Genomic DNA, 19,441 nt, shown 5'->3' on the forward strand with positions numbered 1-19,441 from the left:
ACCAATCTGATTTTTCGAGATATCTTCTAATCAACTTGTTTAGAGATGTTATTACACACCTTTTGGAGCAGATCAGACTTGAAACTTGGCCTCTTGGCTCAGAAATAGGAACACAACCACTGTACCACATACGTAGATTAAAAGCTCACATAATTATCGGAATGTCTTCATGGAAGCTCTCATTATATCTTCCTTTATTCTCCACCTTACTGTGTGGTTACTGTTAAGTGACCTGTACTCCTCAAGGGACTTATTGCCTTTATCATTTCTTATTTCTATCCAAAGTTTCCATATCTTGGTTTCCTGAACTTAGCACATCAGAAAGGGTTGATGACCTAATAGTACCATTACCTAATAGAGCCATCCATTCATCCTTCCCCAGCTTCTTGACGTTCCTAAATAACCTGTAGCCTTCAAATTTCATGTCCCAAACTATGCCATCCTGCAGCCATGTCTCTATGATAGCTACCAGATTTTAGTGGCTTTTGTCTATTTGCACACTCAGTTTATCATCACTTTTTGAATGCTAAATGCATTCAGACACAAAATCTTTAATTTATCCTTTCACTTTCTTTGTGAATTCTTGTCTATTTGCTGGTCGACTCTAAGATTTGTACTCCCTATCCTTTTCATTATGGTCCATTTCCTGTTGTGAGAAGCGCTTGTGAAGTTTGTTGTTTTAGGGGGGTATATGTTAAACCAGATATGTTTGTACAAAGAGTTACAAGTAGCTGTGTCTTGCTTCTGCAAAAATCGCAAAGCGGAATCACGTGAGTGTATACCAAGAAATAACTAACCATAAAGGGAGATGGTCGACTAGTAGAAACAGATGTATTGACATGACAGTTGCAATTGTCATGCACATAGGGAGTTAGTATGGACAAGATAACCAAATAAAACCCAGTGTTGCGTCAGCAAAAGTAAACAAGACTCAGCTATCAAGGAGGTTGGTTACACGCCAACAACAGGCCACAGACCGATGTGATAAACCGATTAGATTAGCAATTGCACAGAACAATACAACTATCACATATGAGGTAAAGGGGGAGTACTGAGAGACTCAACTGAACTGTATAAATTGTAATGTAACGCAATTGTAATCAGGGGATCAGGTGTGCCTCCTTTACGGTCACCCGGGCTTGCATGACTGTATGAATAAAGACTGCTTCAGAATTTGACTCGGACTGAAATTATTGAACAGTGAGCTTTGTTTCTCAGACTGTATTAATACCTCTTCACTTTGAATTTGAGTCTACTTTTATTTTTCACATCCTCACAAATTTGATCCCTTGTTTCCACTGTCTAACTTAAAATCTTCTCGTTTCTATAGTTTTGCAATAGCACGAACACCAATTTAAGCAAGATTCAGGTGGAGACCATCCCACTTTCCCCAAAGCTGAAGCCAGTGACTCATGAACTGGAATACACTTCTCCCACATCAGTCTGAACCATGCCTTCGTATCTAAAAACTGATTTTCCCTATTCCAATTTGCATTTGGCTCAAATCATAACACAGAGAGAATGATCTTTGAGGTTTTGCTTCTTAATTTGGCATCTTGGTTCTCACACTATGATGCATAACCTCAGTTTTTGACCTGGCTGTGTCAAAGATACTAATGTGGACCATGATGACTAGATCCTCCTCCTCTCACTGAAGGTTTCTCACATCCTGAGCACATGTCCTGAATGCTAACACAAACTCAGGCAGCATTGCTGTCTGGACTCATGTCTTTTGCTGTGGAGAACAATATCAATTCCCTTGCTATATTGTCTTGACTGCACATTTCTTTATACTCCCCCCTACTGCAGCACTGACTGTCATCCATATAAGTTTAAAGAACATAAAGCCTATGAGAAAATTACAAGGCCTGAGATTCCTGCCCTCCGTGTCTCTTACCTGCCTCATTTGCACACTCATACTTACATGCCTGTATACCGACCAATCAGATGACCCAAACCTAAGAGGTATGACTGCCTCCTGGTACAAAGAATCCGGGTCATATATTTCCTTGTTGATGTCTCAAAAACTCTGAGCTGAAGCTACTCGAGCCTCAAACAGTTGTCACATATCTGTTTGTTCTAATCAAACTGGCTTTTAGGAGTTCCCTCATTCTGTCACCGCTCATCACCTTTCTTGCCATTCTGTGTTTGAAAAAGTACTTAATTATTGGATTCATCTTTATATTCATACTCTTTGAATAAACCTTACCACCTGTTGCTATATTACGTTGAACCTTTGGAATAGAAAAGACCTTAACCACCTATGAGCTAATCACTAAATATTTAGCTTCTTCTCTTATGGCAGAGGAAGATTCAATTCCTGAGGCTGAAAAAATTTAGGGAAATGTAAAAAGCAATTGAACAGCTGTCACAAATCTGGTCATTTTCTAAAAGCTGTTCCTTTTTCTCAAAGTTACTGCGTCCTTGATTTTTTTCACAGGGGTCGTCAAACAGCTCAGGCTCCGAAACGGCTGAGTTGGTGCAGCGATGAATGGTTTATAGGGGCCCTTTTTTGTTTACCCCTAAATCATGATAACTCAGGTCAAAGGCTTTCATGTTTTAGAAAATAACTGGTATAATTAAGGGGGCGTGGCCAGCGCTCTAGCTGTGTAATTCAGTTCAGAATTTTAGTTCAGTTCAGCAGTTGTGGGTGTAAAGAAAAGCTGCTGGACTTCTTTCTTTCCTTGCAAATTATAAGTTGCCTGTGCCAAATTTTACTGCTTGTGCTAAGGGATGTGTAGATTTTCGGGACAGCATCATTAAGTTGGGTTTGGATAGGATATGTTATCGGGTATTCTATTTTCTGTTGTTGGTGTTTCATTCAGTAATTTTGTAAATAAACTTTGTTTAAAACTTGGCAGTCGACCCAGCTAATAGACTATGCACTCTCCACCTAGTTAAACAAAGAGCAAAGTTATGGTCTGGGCTATCTGCTTAGAGGTTTTGAGGGGTCTGGCCTAGTCCATGACACAGCACTTTCCCTTGCTCCCTTTAATTCCCTTAACCACTTTAAATCTGGCACTCTATTTTAAGTTTTACAAAATTAGCTAATTATATATGCATCTAAGACAATAGAACCATATAAGTGTTATGGTGCAGAAGGAGGCCATTCAGCCCATCAAGTCGGCACCAATTTTCCAACTGAGCATTATGACTTTGTACCATGCTGCTGTATTTTTCCCACACCCACTGTTTTTATCCAAATAATCATCCAATGACTTCTTGAATGCCTCAGAATAAACTTGCCTCCAAAACATTTCCAGACAGTGAATTCAGACCCAAATCATTTGTTTTGTAAAAGAATGTTGTCTTGCATCAAATTTGCTTTTTTTGCAAATCGCTTTAAACCTGTGGTCTCTCTCGTCCTTAATCTTTTTTACAGCTGGAACAAGTGCTCCTTACCAGCTCGATACAGCCCCCTCAGATTTCCTTAGCCTGTCCTCTCTATTCTATCCTCATAACTGAAGTTTCCTATTGTTTTAAAAAATTCTCAAGGTCAGGTTCGTAGGAGAGTAGTCTGACACAGAACAAACGACCAAGAGGCGAGTCTGCTAGAATATGGGCATTTTATTCCCCGCAGCGTCGCCACAACTAGATCTCATACAACTAGATCTCATATACTCACTCTACATGTTACCGGAACTGGGAGCCGTCAGTTCTCGTAGAGCGGTTGCCAACAACCCACGCTCGGCGGTTAAACGTAACCCCGGAGCAGACTCACCGAACTGGAGACTTTTCCAGCTGATATACTCTTTTCCAGATATAAACATTCATGTGAACAGCAGAGCAAGGCTAAAAAACACATTCCATTCTGGTTACATACAGATAAGAAGATTCACACGGGGAGGTGTGTAATAAGATTCACACGGGACTAAGCAACACCTCCATTCCGGTTAGATTCACACATGTATTGGGACATAATTTTTAACCGTTTCACCACATTCCACTGCTTGGAATTTTACACCACATTCCACTGCTTGGCCCAATACATGTGTTACATTATGCTTAATTCAGTTCAATTCGTTTCAGTTAATTTCAGTTCAGTCAATTCAGTGTAGTTCAATTCAGCTCAGTTCAGGTCTGTTCAGTTCAATTCAATTGTGTTCAATTCAGTTCCGTCCATTTCAATTCAATTTAGCTCAGTTCCATTTTGTTCCGTTCAATTTGATTCACTTCAGTTCCACTCAGTTCAGTTCAGTTCAATCCCATTCAATTCTGTTAACTCCACTTCAGCTTTTTGGACATGCCCACATCCTCCGCTGTACCCCAGGCAAGGGGTTTTTTGGCAGGACTGGGATCCTCTCTCAAACAAACTGCCACGTACATGCCCACATCCATGCCATCCCGGGACGGTCGGGACCTCCACAGTTTGTTCTTCTGGTTTCTTAGTCTTTTTCCAAAACATTGTTCTGTATCAAAATCTCTCCTCAATTGCGATTGACCCTGCTCGACTACGCCAAATGTTTTAAAAAATTCTCAAGGTCAGGTTCGTAGGAGAGTAGTCTGACACAGAACAAACGACCAAGAGGCGAGTCTGCTAGAATATGGGCATTTTATTCCCCGCAGCGTCGCCACAACTAGGTCTCATACAACGGGTCTGGCTTATACTCACTCTACATGTTACCGGAACTGGGAGCCATCAGTTCTCGTAGAGCGGTTGCCAACAACCCACGCTCGGCGGTTAAACGTAACCCCGGAGCAGACTCACCGAACTGGAGACTTTTCCAGCTGATATACTCTTTTCCAGATATAAACATTCATGTGAACAGCAGAGCAAGGCTAAAAAACACATTCCATTCTGGTTACATACAGATAAGAAGATTCACACGGGGAGGTGTGTAATAAGATTCACACGGGACTAAGCAACACCTCCATTCCGGTTAGATTCACACATGTATTGGGACATAATTTTTAACCGTTTCACCACATTCCACTGCTTGGAATTTTACACCACACCTATCTCTTGAACCATGCTTGTAAATCTCTACTGCACTCTCTCCAATGCATTCATAGCCTTCCTCTAATGTGGCACCCAGAATTGTGCACAATGCTACAGCTGAAGTCTTACAAGTGTTTTATACAAGTTCAGCATCACCTCCTTGCTCCTGTACTCTATGCCCCTATTAATAAAGTCTGGGATGGTACATGCTTTACTAACTGTTCTCTCCACTTACCCTGCCACCTTCAATGATTTGTGCACATAGACATTAAAATCTCTCTGCTCCCTTCAAAATTGTACTGTTTAGTTTACGTTGTCTGTCCATATTCTTCCAACCAAAGTGCATCATCTCACACTTCTCTGCATCAAATTCTATTTGCCATCCATCTGTCTATTCCACCAAATCATCTATGCCCTACTGAAGGTTCACATTGTCCTCCTCAGAGTTTCCAATATATCCAAGATTCATATCATTCACAAACGTTGAAATTGTTCACTGTACACTAACAGAGATTATATTTTTTTTAATATTCTCTCAGGAAGTGGATCTTGCTGGCTGGCCAGCATTTATTGCTCATTGCTAGTTGCCCTTGAGGAGGTGCTGGTGAAGTTCTTGAACCACTACTGTCTGCGTATTCTAGGTTGACCCACAATACCTTCATGGAGGGAATTCAGGATTTTGACCCAATGACAGTGAAGGAAAGGTGATATACTTCCAAGTCAGGATGGAGAGTGGGTTGGAGGGGAACTTGCAGATAGTGGTGTTCCATGTATCTGCTGCCCTTGTGCTTCTAGATGGAAGTTGTCATGTGTTTAGAAGGTGCTGTCTGAGGATCTTTGGTGAATTTCTGCACTGCATCTTCTAGATAGTACACATTGCTGCTACTGAGCATCAATGGCTGCTTTGTTCTGGATGGTGTCAAGCTTTTCGAATGTTGTTGGAACTGCACACGAACAGGCAAGTGGAGAGTATTCCATCAGCCTCATAACTTGTGCCTTGTAAATAGTGGACAGATTTTTAGGAAGTCAGGAGGTGAGTTACTCGCCACAGTATTCCTAGCCTCTGACCTGCTTTTAAAGCCACAGTGTTCATAGGTGAGTCCAGTTGAGTTTCTGGTCAACGGTAACAACAAGGATGTTGATACTGAGGGAATCAGTGAAAGTAACACGATTGAATTTCACAGGTAGTGTTAGAATGTTTCTTATAGGAAATGGTCATTATCTGGCATTTGTGTGGTGCAAATTTTACTTGTCATTTGTCAGCTAAGCCTGGATATTGTTCAGATCATATAGCATTTGAACATGAATTATTCAATATCTGAGAAGTCACAAATGGTGCTGATTATTGTGCAATCATCAGTGAACATCCCCACTTCTGATCTCATGATGGAGGAAAGGTCATTGATGAAGCAGCTGAAGATGGTTGCTCCTGGGACAGTACACTGACGAACTCCTGCTGAGATGTCCTGGAGCTGAGATGACTGACCTCCAACAACCACAACCATCTTCCTATGTGTCAGGTATGACTCCAACTAGAAGAGAGCTTGTGCCATGATACCCATTGATTCTATTTTTGCTTGGGCTCCTTAATGCTACAACTGCTAAAATGTGGCCTTGGTGTCAAGGGCTGTCACTCTGACATCACCTCTGGAATTCAGCTGTTTTGTCCATGTTTGAACTAATGTAATGAGGTCAGGGGTATCTAGGTGTCACTGAGTAGATTATTGCTGACTAGGTGCTGCTTGATAGCATTGTTGATGACACTTTCCATCACTTTCTTGGAGGAGAGTAGATAGATGGGTGGATTTGTCCAGCTTTTTGTGTGCAGGACATACCTGGAGAAGTTTCTGTATTATCTGGTCGATACCAAAGTTGTAACTAGAAAATCTTGGCAAGGAGAGCATCAAGTTCTGCAGCATGAGTCTTTAGCGCTTTTGCAGGAAGGTTGTCCTAGTTCATAGCCTTTCCAGTGTGGTGTGCTTTCCATCATTTCTAGATATCATGTGGAGTGAACTGAATTGACTGAAGACTGGCATTTATAATACTGGGGATCATGGAAGGATTCCAAGATGGAACATCCACTTGGCAGTTTTGGTTGAAGATTGTTGCCTTATCTTTTGCTCTGATGTGCTGGGATCTTCCATCATTGAGAATGGGGATATTTGTGGAGCCTCCTCTTCCAGTGAGTTGTTTAATTGTTCATCCCCATTTACAATTAGATGTGACAGGACTGCAGAGCTTACATCTGATCTGTTGGTTGTGGGATTACTGAGCTCTGTTCATCTATTACTGTTTATGCTGTTTGGTAAGAGAGTAGTCCTGTTTGGCAGCTTCAACAGGTTGACACGTCTTTTTTTTTGGTATGCCGGGTGCTGTTTCTAGCATGCTGTCTTGCATTCTTTATTGAACCAAAGTTGATCCCTTGACTTGATTGGTAATGGCAGAGTGGGAGAAATGTAGAACTATGGCAGAACAGATTGTGCTCAGTATAGTTCTGCAGCTGCTGATGACTCACGCTGCCTCATGGACACCTTAGTTGTTAGATCTGTTCGAAGGCTGTCTAATTTGGCACAGTGATTGTGCCATGTAACTGGATGGAGGATATTGTTAATGTGAAGGTGAAACTTAGGCTCCACATAGACTGTTCAGTGGTCACACTTGACAGTACTGTCACTGGCAGATGCATCTGCAGTTGGCACATTAGTAAGGATGATCCCCTCATCACATCGATCAGACCCAGTCTAGCAGCTATGTCCTTTCGGACCCAAACAGCTTGATTAGTAGTACTGCTGCCAAGCCATTCTTGGTAGTGGATATTGAAAGCCCCCACCCAGCGCACAATTTGTGCCCTTGCCACCCTCAATACTTCCTCCAAGTTGTTCAACATGGAGAAGTACTGATTCATCAGCCGAGGAAGGACAGTACATGGTAATCAGCAGGAGGTTTTCTTGACCATGTTTAACCTGAAGCCATGAGAGTTAATGGGATCTGGAGTCACTGTTGAAGTCTCCCAGGGCAACTTCCTCCTGACTGTATCCCACAATGTTGCCAGCTCTGCTGGGTCTGTCCTGCAGTGGGATAGGACATATCCAGGAATGGTGAGAGTGGTATCTGGGACATTGTCTGTCAGATATAATTCCATGAGTGTGACTATGTTAGACTATTGCTTGACTGGACTATGAGACAGCTCTCTCAGTTTTGGCATTAGCCTCCAGATATTAGTAAGGAGGATTTTTCAGGGTTGACAGGGCTGTTTCTGCCGTTGTCTTTTCTGGTGCCTAGGTTGATGCCAGGTGATCAATGCAGTTTCATTTCTTTAGGAGACGATTGATAAAACAGAGTTTCTTGCTCAGCCATTTCAAAGGGCAGTCGAGAATCAATCTCATGGTTGTGAGTTTGTAGTCACATGTGGGCCAGACTGGGCCAAGAATGGAAGATTTCCTTCCTTGCAGGGCATTAGTGAAACAGAGAGGTTTTCTGAACATTAACATTGGTTTAATTAGATTCTTAACTCCAGGATTTTTTTAAAACTGAATTCAAAGTGCACCATCTGCTGTGGCGGGATTTGATCTTAGGTCCATAGAACATTAACTGAGTTTCTGCATGAATAGTTTAGCAATAATATCACTCGGCTATCCTGTCCCCTCCAGGAAACGTAAGAATCCAAATACCGATCATGAGAATTCTATTACTCACCTTCCACCAGCCTAAAAAATATCTTGTCACTCCGCCATTTTTGTATCCATGTTGCTATTGTTCACTTTTTCCCATAAGCTTATCTCACGAGTCTGTAGCATTGCATCAGATGCCTTCTGAAGGTCCATACATACAATATCAACAGTATTATTCTCATTGACCCTTTCTGTTACCCGTACAAATACCTCTGCTCATTATTGAATAGGATTTCCCCTTTAGAAATCCATGCTGGCTCTTTCTCACCAATGTACCATTTCCCATGTGATTACTAATTCTATGACAAATAACTGTTTGTAGAAGCTTCCCCACCACTGAAGTTAAACTGATTAGTCCGTACCAACTGGGCTTATTCTTACAACCCTTTTTGAATATGTTTGCAATCTCCAGTCTTCTCACATCTCACCTGAGTCTAGGAAAGACTGAAAAATTATGGCCAGTACCTCTCTTCTGTATCCTCCTTCAATAGCCTTGGATGTAGCTCATTTGATCCCAGTGCCCTATTTACTTTAAGTACCAACACTTATCCATTTTGAACCTTTCTGAACGCAGTTTCTTCTTTTCTCACTGTGGGCAGCATCTCTTTCCTTAATGAAGACATCTGTAAAGTATTAATTTAATACCTGAATCATATCCTGTCCTCCAGGCAGAAATCCTGTTTACTGGACCTAATCAGTCCTTCTGCTTTTACCACTCTTTCACTATTTATATGCATATCAAAACATTGACATTCCCCTTTATGGCAGCTGCTCATCTTTTCCACAAAGCTCTTTGCTTCTTCAATATACTTCTTCACAAACTCTCTGAATCTTCTGTACTCCTCTGGTCCTCAATTGTATTTTCTATCTAACACCTATCATAAGCACACTTCTTTATCTTAATTTATTTCTCCTTTGTCATTCAGGGTCTCTGTTTGTTTACACCACTTTCTCTTTTGAAGGAATAGGCCCATTTGGCTTACTTAATGAGGGTTCATTTACAGCTGGTTCTTAATCAAGCTGCTCTTCATTGGATGCCTTGCTAAAATCCTGCCTCAGGTAGAATATCACATTTCAACACATTTATCCCTCTCACATACTCATCGCATATACTGTGTCATGCACATGCAGGGAGAAAAGCATCAATGATTATACAGAGAATTAGCCTATCTTGGACCAGGTAAACACATACAAAATCATGATTTTTCTCTCAAACATTTGGGTTCATGAAAAAATACTGTCATTGTTTCCAGCCTAGACCATACATATTTTCTAATTAACCTATTAAAACATGTTATTACACACTTCTGGAGTTGGCTGGACTTGAACGCAGGCCTCCAAGGCCAGAGGTAGGGACACTACCACATCACAAGAGCGCCCCCCTGTGGTGTAAAATTATGTCCCAATACATGTGTGAATCATAATGTAACACATGTATTGGGCCAAGCAGTGGAATGTGGTGAAACGGTTAAAAATTATGTCCCAATACATGTGTGAATCTAACCGGAATGGAGGTGTTGCTTAGTCCCGTGTGAATCTTATTACACACCTCCCCGTGTGAATCTTCTTATCTGTATGTAACCAGAATGGAATGTGTTTTTTAGCCTTGCTCTGCTGTTCACATGAATGTTTATATCTGGAAAAGAGTATATCAGCTGGAAAAGTCTCCAGTTCGGTGAGTCTGCTCCGGGGTTACGTTTAACCGCCGAGCGTGGGTTGTTGGCAACCGCTCTACGAGAACTGATGGCTCCCAGTTCCGGTAACATGTAGAGTGAGTATAAGCCACTCTAGTGTAAGTATGTAAGTATGAGACCTGGTTGTGGCGACGCTGCGGGGAATAAAATGCTCATATTCTAGCAGACTCGCCTCTTGGTCGTTTGTTCTGTGTCAGACTACTCTCCTACGAACCTGACCTTGAGAATTTTTTAAAACATTTGGCGCTGCGAGCAGGGTCAATCGCAATTGAGGAGAGATTTTGATACAGAACAATGTTTTGGAAAAAGACTAAGAAACCATAAGAACAAACTGTGGAGGTCCCGACCGTCCCGGGATGGCATGGACCGTGGCATGACGTGGCAGTTTGTTTGAGAAATGGTGGGGGGCGACCGGAGGAACCCCAGGGTCGCTGCTGTCCACCCTTGAGAGGATCCCAGTCCTGCCGAAGAACCCCTTGCCTGGGGTACAGCGGAGGATGTGGGCATGTCCAAAAAGCTGAAGCGGAGTTAACAGAATTGAATGGGATTGAACTGAACTGAACTGAGTGGAACTGAAGTGAATCAAATTGAACGGAACAAAATGGAACTGAGCTAAATTGAATTGAAATGGATGGAACTGAATTGAACACAATTGAATTGAACTGAACAGACCTGAACTGAGCTGAATTGAACTACACTGAATTGACTGAACTGAAATTAACTGAAACGAATTGAACTGAATTAAGCATAATGTAACACATGTATTGGGCCAAGCAGTGGAATGTGGTGTAAAATTATGTCCCAATACATGTGTGAATCATAATGTAACACATGTATTGGGCCAAGCAGTGGAATGTGGTGAAACGGTTAAAAATTATGTCCCAATACATGTGTGAGTCTAACCGGAATGGAGGTGTTGCTTAGTCCCGTGTGAATCTTATTACACACCTCCCCGTGTGAATCTTCTTATCTGTATGTAACCAGAATGGAATGTGTTTTTTAGCCTTGCTCTGCTGTTCACATGAATGTTTATATCTGGAAAAGAGTATATCAGCTGGAAAAGTCTCCAGTTCGGTGAGTCTGCTCCGGGGTTACGTTTAACCGCCGAGCGTGGGTTGTTGGCAACCGCTCTACGAGAACTGACGGCTCCCAGTTCTGGTAACATGTAGAGTGAGTATAAGCCAGACCCGTTGTAAGTATGAGACCTGGTTGTGGCGACGCTGCGGGGAATAAAATGTTCATATTCTAGCAGACTCGCCTCTTGGTCGTTTGTTCTGTGTCAGACTACTCTCCTACGAACCTGACCTTGAGAATTTTTTAAAACACCCCCCCCACCCTTCCGCCCCCCCCCCCCCCCCACACACACACTCCCCTCAATCTACTTTCAACCATCAACAAGTGATGGAAAGTATTGTCGACATTGCTTTCATGTAATATTTACTCAACAATAACTTGCTCTCTGCTCAATTTGTGGTCCATCAGGCCTATTCTGCTCCTGGTTGAAACTTTATTGCTGGAACAGCACAGCAGGTCAGGCAGCATCCAGGGAACAGGAGATTCGACGTTTCGGGCACAGGCCCTTCTTCAGGCCTGTGCCAGAAACGTCGAATCTCCTGTTCCCTGGATGCTGCCTGACCTGCTGTGCTGTTCCAGCAATAAAGTTTCAACTTTGATCTCCAGCATCTGCAGACCTCACTTTCTCCTATTCTGCTCCTGACCTCATTACACCTTGCTGCAAAATTGGACAAAAAGCTGGACTTAAAGTACATAAGGGTGACTACCTGTGACATTACGGCAACATTTTGTTTCATGAAATATAATTCATTGAAAATGTTCTCCTTTTCCATACCTCCCTGTCATAACCCTGTAATTCAGTTTGTCGAGATATGAGAGAATGTTGAGAGACTCAATTCATTCCACAACCATCAATTGAGGTGTGATGCTTCTACTTTCCATGACAAGAACATCACTGCTGAGAAGAGCCACAAGTTGAAATGTTTACTTCCAGAATACCATCAAATCTCTGAAGGAAGGATTTGCTCAATGTTTCAAACTTGGTCTTTTCATTTTACTGATTTCTAAAACAAGGTGTGCCTATATGCTATATTATTCCTGAGCCAGTTCCTCACTGAAAATAGAATTGGAAAGCAGGGAGAATTGCTTTCTAATTTGAAACTGAAGTAAAAGTACTCAATGACACTTTATTTAGAACATGTAAAACCCCACAGACAGAAAACATCTTTCAGACTGAGCTGAATTCATTTTCAAGCCCAGAAGTAAGGACATTATGTTAACTAACCATCCCACCTTGTCTCATTGTTGATATATATTTTAAGCCCAGACATTTTTATTAATTTAGTGTTGAATTTGACCCTTAATAATAATTTCAGAATTCTTTTTCACTGAATGTCATCAATGCCATTATAGGCTAAAACTTGCCAGGAATTGTGACCCTATGAAATACTCGCATATGATGCAAGAGAAAAAAATTGTTAGGCTAGATGAATGCTTCTTACACTTATTTAGATCAAATGCCTACTTTAGTAATAGTTGTGGAGAATAATGAATGAAGAACTATTACTTCTTAAAAGTTTAAACCTGAAATTGTTTCCATTATTTTTCATGAACCTTGAACAAATCCTGCATATGATTTGAATCTTAATATAGAAATACATACACTAAGTGGTGCAGAACTTTCCTCACCCAGAAATAATATGAACACCATTAATACATGAACATTGTTTGTAATAACATTGTATTTTAGTGTTTAGAGTGCTTTTGAAGTTTTAAAAATAGTAATTACATAACTACCTACAAAATGTTTGTCGTGCTTCCAATATTTTAGCCTAACATATGTATCAATGGACATTATTTGCACAAATGCACTGGAATATTTCATTTCATATTTATGTGTATAAAATAGAACATGAGAAACTTAGATATTGAACAATATTACCATCAATTGGGCCATTCTTTGCCATGTCACTCAGCCGTAAATGTAATTTTCTATGATTTCTCCTGTCAGAAGATGGTTCTTGTGGAGATCGAGGCTGTTCAATTTGATCAGCTTCTGACAAAACTTCAATCTCATCTTTTGGTTTAGCTTACAATGAGAAGAATGAAATAAACAAAGTGACTAGATGACTGCTAAATGAAGGCATTAACAATAAAGAACAAACTCCTTTCTAATACTTACATTATTTATTTTATTCCCAAGTTTCTCAGTTTCTATTCCTAGTTTTTCAATGAACTATGAAATTTTCTCATATAATAAAGCAAACAACTGTAGATTTTGGAGATCTGAAACAAATGAAAACAAACATTGGAGAAGAAACTCGGACCAGCAGGAGAGGAAACAAAGTTTATGTTTCGAGACCAGTGACCCTACAGGAGATTTCTTCAGCTGAGTTTCTCCAGCAATACTTGTTTTTGTTTGTTCATGAAATGTTGGCCAATATACATAACACCTAATTAGAATTGTGACAGAGGCACCTTTTTTAAAGGGAACATTATTGAAAATTACTATTAGCGGACTGATACTTTATTAAGTCAATCTTTCTGATGCTTCCTTGCCTTTCTTTATTTGGATAGATTTAATGTCCCTTATAAACACTTACAACCATCACTGTTTGCATTGAGAGGAGGTGAGGATGATTATCCTTGACAAAAAGCAATTAATAAAATGTGACATCAAGGAGAGTCAACAAAACTGAAGTCAATGGGAATCAGGAGAAAAATCCTCCAGTAGTTGGAATCATACCTAGAACAAAGGTTCCAGGACATTGCTTCAGGAGTTCCTTAGGCCTAACCACCTTCAGCTGCTTCATAAATGACATTACCCCGCCAGAGATGGGGATGTTCACTGCTCACTGCACAATATTCAATACCATTTGCAACTGCTCAGATTCTAAAGCAATCCCTATCTACATGCAGCATAAGCTGGGCAGTTGGGTTGTTAAGTGGCATGTTACATTTGTGTTACTTAAGTGTCATGTAATGACCATTTCCAACAACAGAGAATCAAACCACATATTTGATATTACCACATAATGGTAATATCATCACTAAGTCCTCTACTATCAATTTCCTAGGGTTACCACTGGCCAGAAACTGACCTGAACAAGACATATACATACTTTGGCTGCAAGAATATGTGAGAGGTGGGAATTTTGCAACCAGTAACTCAGCTCCTGACTCCCCAAAGCCTTTCCACCATCAGCATGGCACAAATCAAGACTGTGATGGAATACTCTCCCATTGCTTGGATGAGTCCAGCTCCAACAACATTCAAAGAGATTGTCAGAATCAACAACAGGGCAGTCTGCTTGATTGGCACTTCATCTAGCACCTTAAACACTCACTTCCTCAATCAATGAAGCATAATAGCAGCAGTGTGTATCATATAGTGAGCTAGACTACTGCATCCTTCAGCAGCATCTTATGAATCCATGACCTCCATTATCCAGAAAGGTGAAGGACAAAAGCATGGGAAGAGCACAACCTGCATGTTTCCCTCCAAGCTACACACCATTCCAACTTGGAACCGTATCACTTTCACTATATTTGGTTAAAACCCTGGAACACCCTTCATATCTCTAACACATAGTTTGCAGCTGTTCAATAAGAGTCCTCATCACCACCTTCTGCAAGGCAATTAGAATTGACCAACAAGTGCTGGCCTAGCCAGTGACACCGATAGCCCACAAAAGAATAAAGAGAAAATGAACTTCATGAAATAAAATACATGCTCCAAGTACATCGTTTCTACAAAGGAATTATGTCAACAAAGCATAGACAGATACTTTCCCAAAACAAAAATTGGAAATTCCTGTCTTGCCACATTTGATTCAAAAGAAGTTCTGCCAGGCTAAGGATCAGTTCCAATGGAGCAATAACTCATTTTAAATGAACATTACTCAAGCAGTGTTAAAGGCATGGAACAAAATTAAGGGTACATTCAAGAACTGTTAATACTTGTTCCCAATCCAGGTCAGAAAATTCAGAACAGTGGGGATTTCCAACCACACTAACGCCGACCCAATTTTAATTGTTCCACGATTGACAGTCATGTCTTTAGTGACCCAAGTTCTAAATTTTTTGAATGTTTTCATAAAACTCCTCACCTTTCTCTCTGTCCTTCCTCCTTTGAAATACATATTAAAATCTTACCTTCATGAGTGGCCAAAAGCAAAAGGTCTCAAAATTATTTGCGACGAGGAATTGCATACAAATGATAGCACAAAGTGGCAAATTCACTACAGCTTGAAGAGCCAGAAATTATAGCACTCATTTTAGTACTGAAATGCAAATACTTCAAGGCCACTTTAAGTGTGAAATTATTAGACTTCAATGGGTAGAATCATTGGTTTTCTCTTTGCTTCTTTTCTGTTACTGCCAAGACTAGACCAATATATATGTATAAAATTGCCAAAGTGTACTCTGCATTTTAATATTTCAGCTTTTGCACATAATGCAGATGTAATACAGATAAACTTTGCACTAACAGAACATGACCTTGCAGGCTCTACATCATAGGCAGAATTTGTTCAGTAAGGGGGTAAGGTGCTATTACCTTTGAACCAAGGTTGAAATTTGAAAAGTGTCTGTTCATCATCTGTGAAGCTAGGTTGAAGACAAGGTAATTGACATGAGGAGTTCAGGATACCATTTTTCCTTAGTTCCTTGATATATTATCTCAAATTTGGATTCTAAATATAATTACTGTATTAATTTAAGGTAATAAACTAAGATCCGATTCAGTTCAAATTCCAACTTTTAATACAATGAAACATAAATCTGAGATAAGAAGCAGTCTATATAAGCTAACAACAAACTAAATAAATGCCTGCACTTTTGAGTTTTGGTCATTTATGTTATTTGTCATTGCATCCACAACCACCACCACCAATTTATTTCCTTAAATGTAGCAGTGGAAGTCCTAAAGACCGAGCAACCTATCCACTATCGTCACATGTCAGAAACTTAACAAATTCAATTGCTTATTTCTGCTGAACTGTCTGATCTTGACTGATACAGCAGAATTATCCTGTAGTCAAGAATCGTTACATTCAAATGTCAGTTTGATGCAATACCAGGGAAATCAGGATAATCATATTTCAGAGCAGTAAATCATCCCTCACTCACAATTTTAAATTACTCAGTCAATCTTAGTCCAATGCATAAAAGGCTGTGCATGGGAATCTCTTAAAGTGAAAGAAAGTGATAGTCAGTTTCCTGATAGTGAAGCAACTGGAAGTCCTCTGAATGGTGACAACAGGACCAGCCAGAATAACTGTTGCATTCCAATAATAGATTCTATCTTTGAAAAACAGAAAAGCATGATTGGAGGAACGGAACATGCCAGCATGGAAGAGGTAGAATCTTTTCTTGGAGGAGTAGCTGCTCTTAGATTTGTCTGTCCCACATTTGCTCACTCCCCCAATCACAGCTCTGTAGTTACTTCCTGACAGTGAACTAGCTCTGAAGATTAAAATGTACATTTAAAAGGGCAAATTTCCAAGATGTCAATGTTGGAAATCCACTAAACAGCAGAATTTTTTGTCCCCATTTCTCTTTTACCATGTTAATGATCATCTTTTAAAACATCTCATATGTCTTGGTGTCAAATATTGTCTGATAACAAGTTTTTTGGGGAGTTGGGATGTTCAAGAGGAAAAGAAGCATAGAGATTCAATAAAGGAAGGTAAGAATACACAATGGAGGGTGTCTTGCAGAAACTGTACAGGGCTTTGGTGAGATCAGACCTGAAGTCCAGTATCAAGTTTTGGGCCTGAACTTTCATTGAGCTGATAATCTGAGTGTTGAAGTTTTGCCTCTATTTTTGACAGATTTCACTTTAACTGATAAGGGGAGATTGTGTACCCTGATTTAGAGCTTTCCTCTTTCCAGCCAGGGAATATATTTGTCCTCTATTTACTTTCTCGAGCTATTCAAGAATTGTATGCCTCACGAGATCACCTCTGATGCTCATCATGTCTCCTCAAAGGTCAATCCTGTCAGCCCGAGGATCCATCTGCTGAATCTGCATTTTCTTCCCTCTACGTACAGAGACTAAAACTGTACATAATATTCAAGATGCGGTCTCACCAAGGCTTTAAACAATTGCAACAAGACTGCTTTACTGCTGCATTCAAATTCTCTTCCAATAAATGCAAACATATCATTTACCTTCCCAATTGTCTGCTGTACCTGAATGCTAGCTTTTGGTGACTCATTAACAAGGACACCCAAATCCCTTTGTACATCAACACTTCCCAATTTCTTGTCATTTAAGAAACAGAGCATTTCTGTTTTTGCTCAAAAAGTCTTTCCATATCATATTCCATCAGACATGTTCTTTCAAATTCAGCCTATTTATAGCTTCTTTGCACCTTCTCAGAATTCACAATGCCACCTAGCTTTGTAACATGAGCAAACTTGGAAATATTACATTTGTTCCCCACCCCAAATAACTTATGTAAATTCTAAATACCTACTGGTTTCCCTTTATCAAATCTGCTAGTCACACCCTCAAAATACTCTTGCAGTAGATAGTCCCTCTTGAGTTGACTGAGGTATATTTCCCTCAGGCTTACAGACATGGTCATTCAGTTAAAGCACATGCAGTATATTTGCATGTGACTACATGATGGTAGTCAACTCCAAAGTACAATGTTGAAATGGAACAAAAAGAGAGACTAAAACGTGCTGCAGCTGATGCTTTTATGGTGCCAACCTCCTTCAATGATAGATACATGCAATTGCTGTCCATGGAGCACGCTATGAGATATTGATGAAATCCGGTCAAGATGGATACCCAGATGTCAATGAGTGGCAGTTGCCAGATATGCATTCAGATTTTCATGGTGGGAATTGCTTCTGCCTGTTTTTTGCTATTGTTTGAGATAAAAGCAAACTGCATATACACAAGGTGAGCTTGTGTGTGATGTTAATACATCCAAATAACGCACCATGTACAGTGGTTAGCACTGCTGCCTTACAGCGCCAGGGACCCAAATTCAATTCCAACCTTGGGTGACTATGTGGAGTTTGCATGTTCTCCCCATGCCTGCGGGGGTTTCCTCTGGGTATTCTGGCTTCCTATCATGGTCTAAAGATGTGCAGATTAGGGTGATTAGTCTGCTAAAAATTGCCCTGTAGTGTGTAGGTTGTGGATTAGCCATGGTTAAAAAGAAACTCTTGCAGGGTTACAGGAATAGGTTGGGAGAGGGGTTGGATTTGGATGGGATGTTTCTCAGAGGGTTGGTGAAGATTTGATGAGCTGAATGGCCTCTTTCTGCATTGTAGGAGTTCTTTGATTCTAAACATGCCTTTTTTCACTGACCAGTGAGATTCACATCTAGCCATTCAAACCTAAGGCACAAACTCAGATATTTTTAAACTGCAATGTTGAGAATCTAATGTTTCCACTCTCACAATAGTTTTCCAATTGTCTTGCCATTGTCCACATCATTCAGGCTCCAGGACAATTCTGGCCCAAGTTGCTGATGGAACAATTTCACTATCAGACTTCATGCTAAATTCTTTCAAATATTAGAGTCACTTTTCCATAGAGGTTCATTTTCAATAAGATTATTAATTAGCCCTTTCTCATTGTACAATACCAGATAATAATAGCTGATTCTCTAGTTCATTTCTCAACATACTGTTCTAAAAGCTATCTAATCTACAATCCTAGAATTTGTCTGCTCTAGTGGTATCAGTGCAAAGAATACAGAGTTAACATTTTGAGTCCAGTGATGCTTCTACAGAATCCTAAGATCCTTAAGAAAAGTCACTGAATTTGAAATGTTGACTTTGCTTTCTCTCCACAGATGCTACTAAGCCTGCTAAATTTCTCCTGCAATTTATGTTTTTGTTTCAGACTTCCAGCATCCACAGTTCTTTGTTTTATTTTTGTGCTAACTAGGCATGCCTGGTCTAGATTTAAATTGACATTCTTAAATTACATGATCCTTTATCAACAGCACTACTCCTTCCTAGATGTCGAAAGTTTTTAAATATTCAGTTCTCAGCCTTGGACACCCTGCAGCCACATCTCCATAATGGTCATTGGATCTTATCTGCTTACTTCTATTTGTGCTGTCCATTTATCCACAATGTTGTGAATCCTACAT

At 40.2% G+C, this 19,441-nt stretch overlaps 1 protein-coding gene across 9 annotated transcripts in view; it reads right to left on the minus strand.

Annotated features, from left to right (window-relative positions):
• cfap20dc (CFAP20 domain containing) overlaps positions 1-19,441 on the minus strand; it is a 400,185-nt gene that overhangs the window by 177,609 nt on the left and 203,135 nt on the right. For 8 of the 9 annotated variants that reach the window (XM_087994376.1, XM_087994375.1, XM_087994369.1 and 5 more), the window contains one exon: positions 13,261-13,407. The exons of the other annotated variant lie outside the window; for it this stretch is intronic. In XM_087994376.1, the coding sequence (XP_087850502.1) occupies positions 13,261-13,407 (147 nt within the window). The remainder of the gene's footprint in view (positions 1-13,260; positions 13,408-19,441) is intronic. 9 annotated transcript variants of the gene reach the window in all.

The sequence above is a fragment of the Chiloscyllium plagiosum genome, unplaced genomic scaffold, assembly GCF_037043375.1.
Source record: "Chiloscyllium plagiosum isolate Xiang-an unplaced genomic scaffold, Cpla_swu_hap1 HiC_scaffold_14, whole genome shotgun sequence".
Lineage (NCBI taxonomy): Eukaryota > Metazoa > Chordata > Chondrichthyes > Orectolobiformes > Hemiscylliidae > Chiloscyllium > Chiloscyllium plagiosum.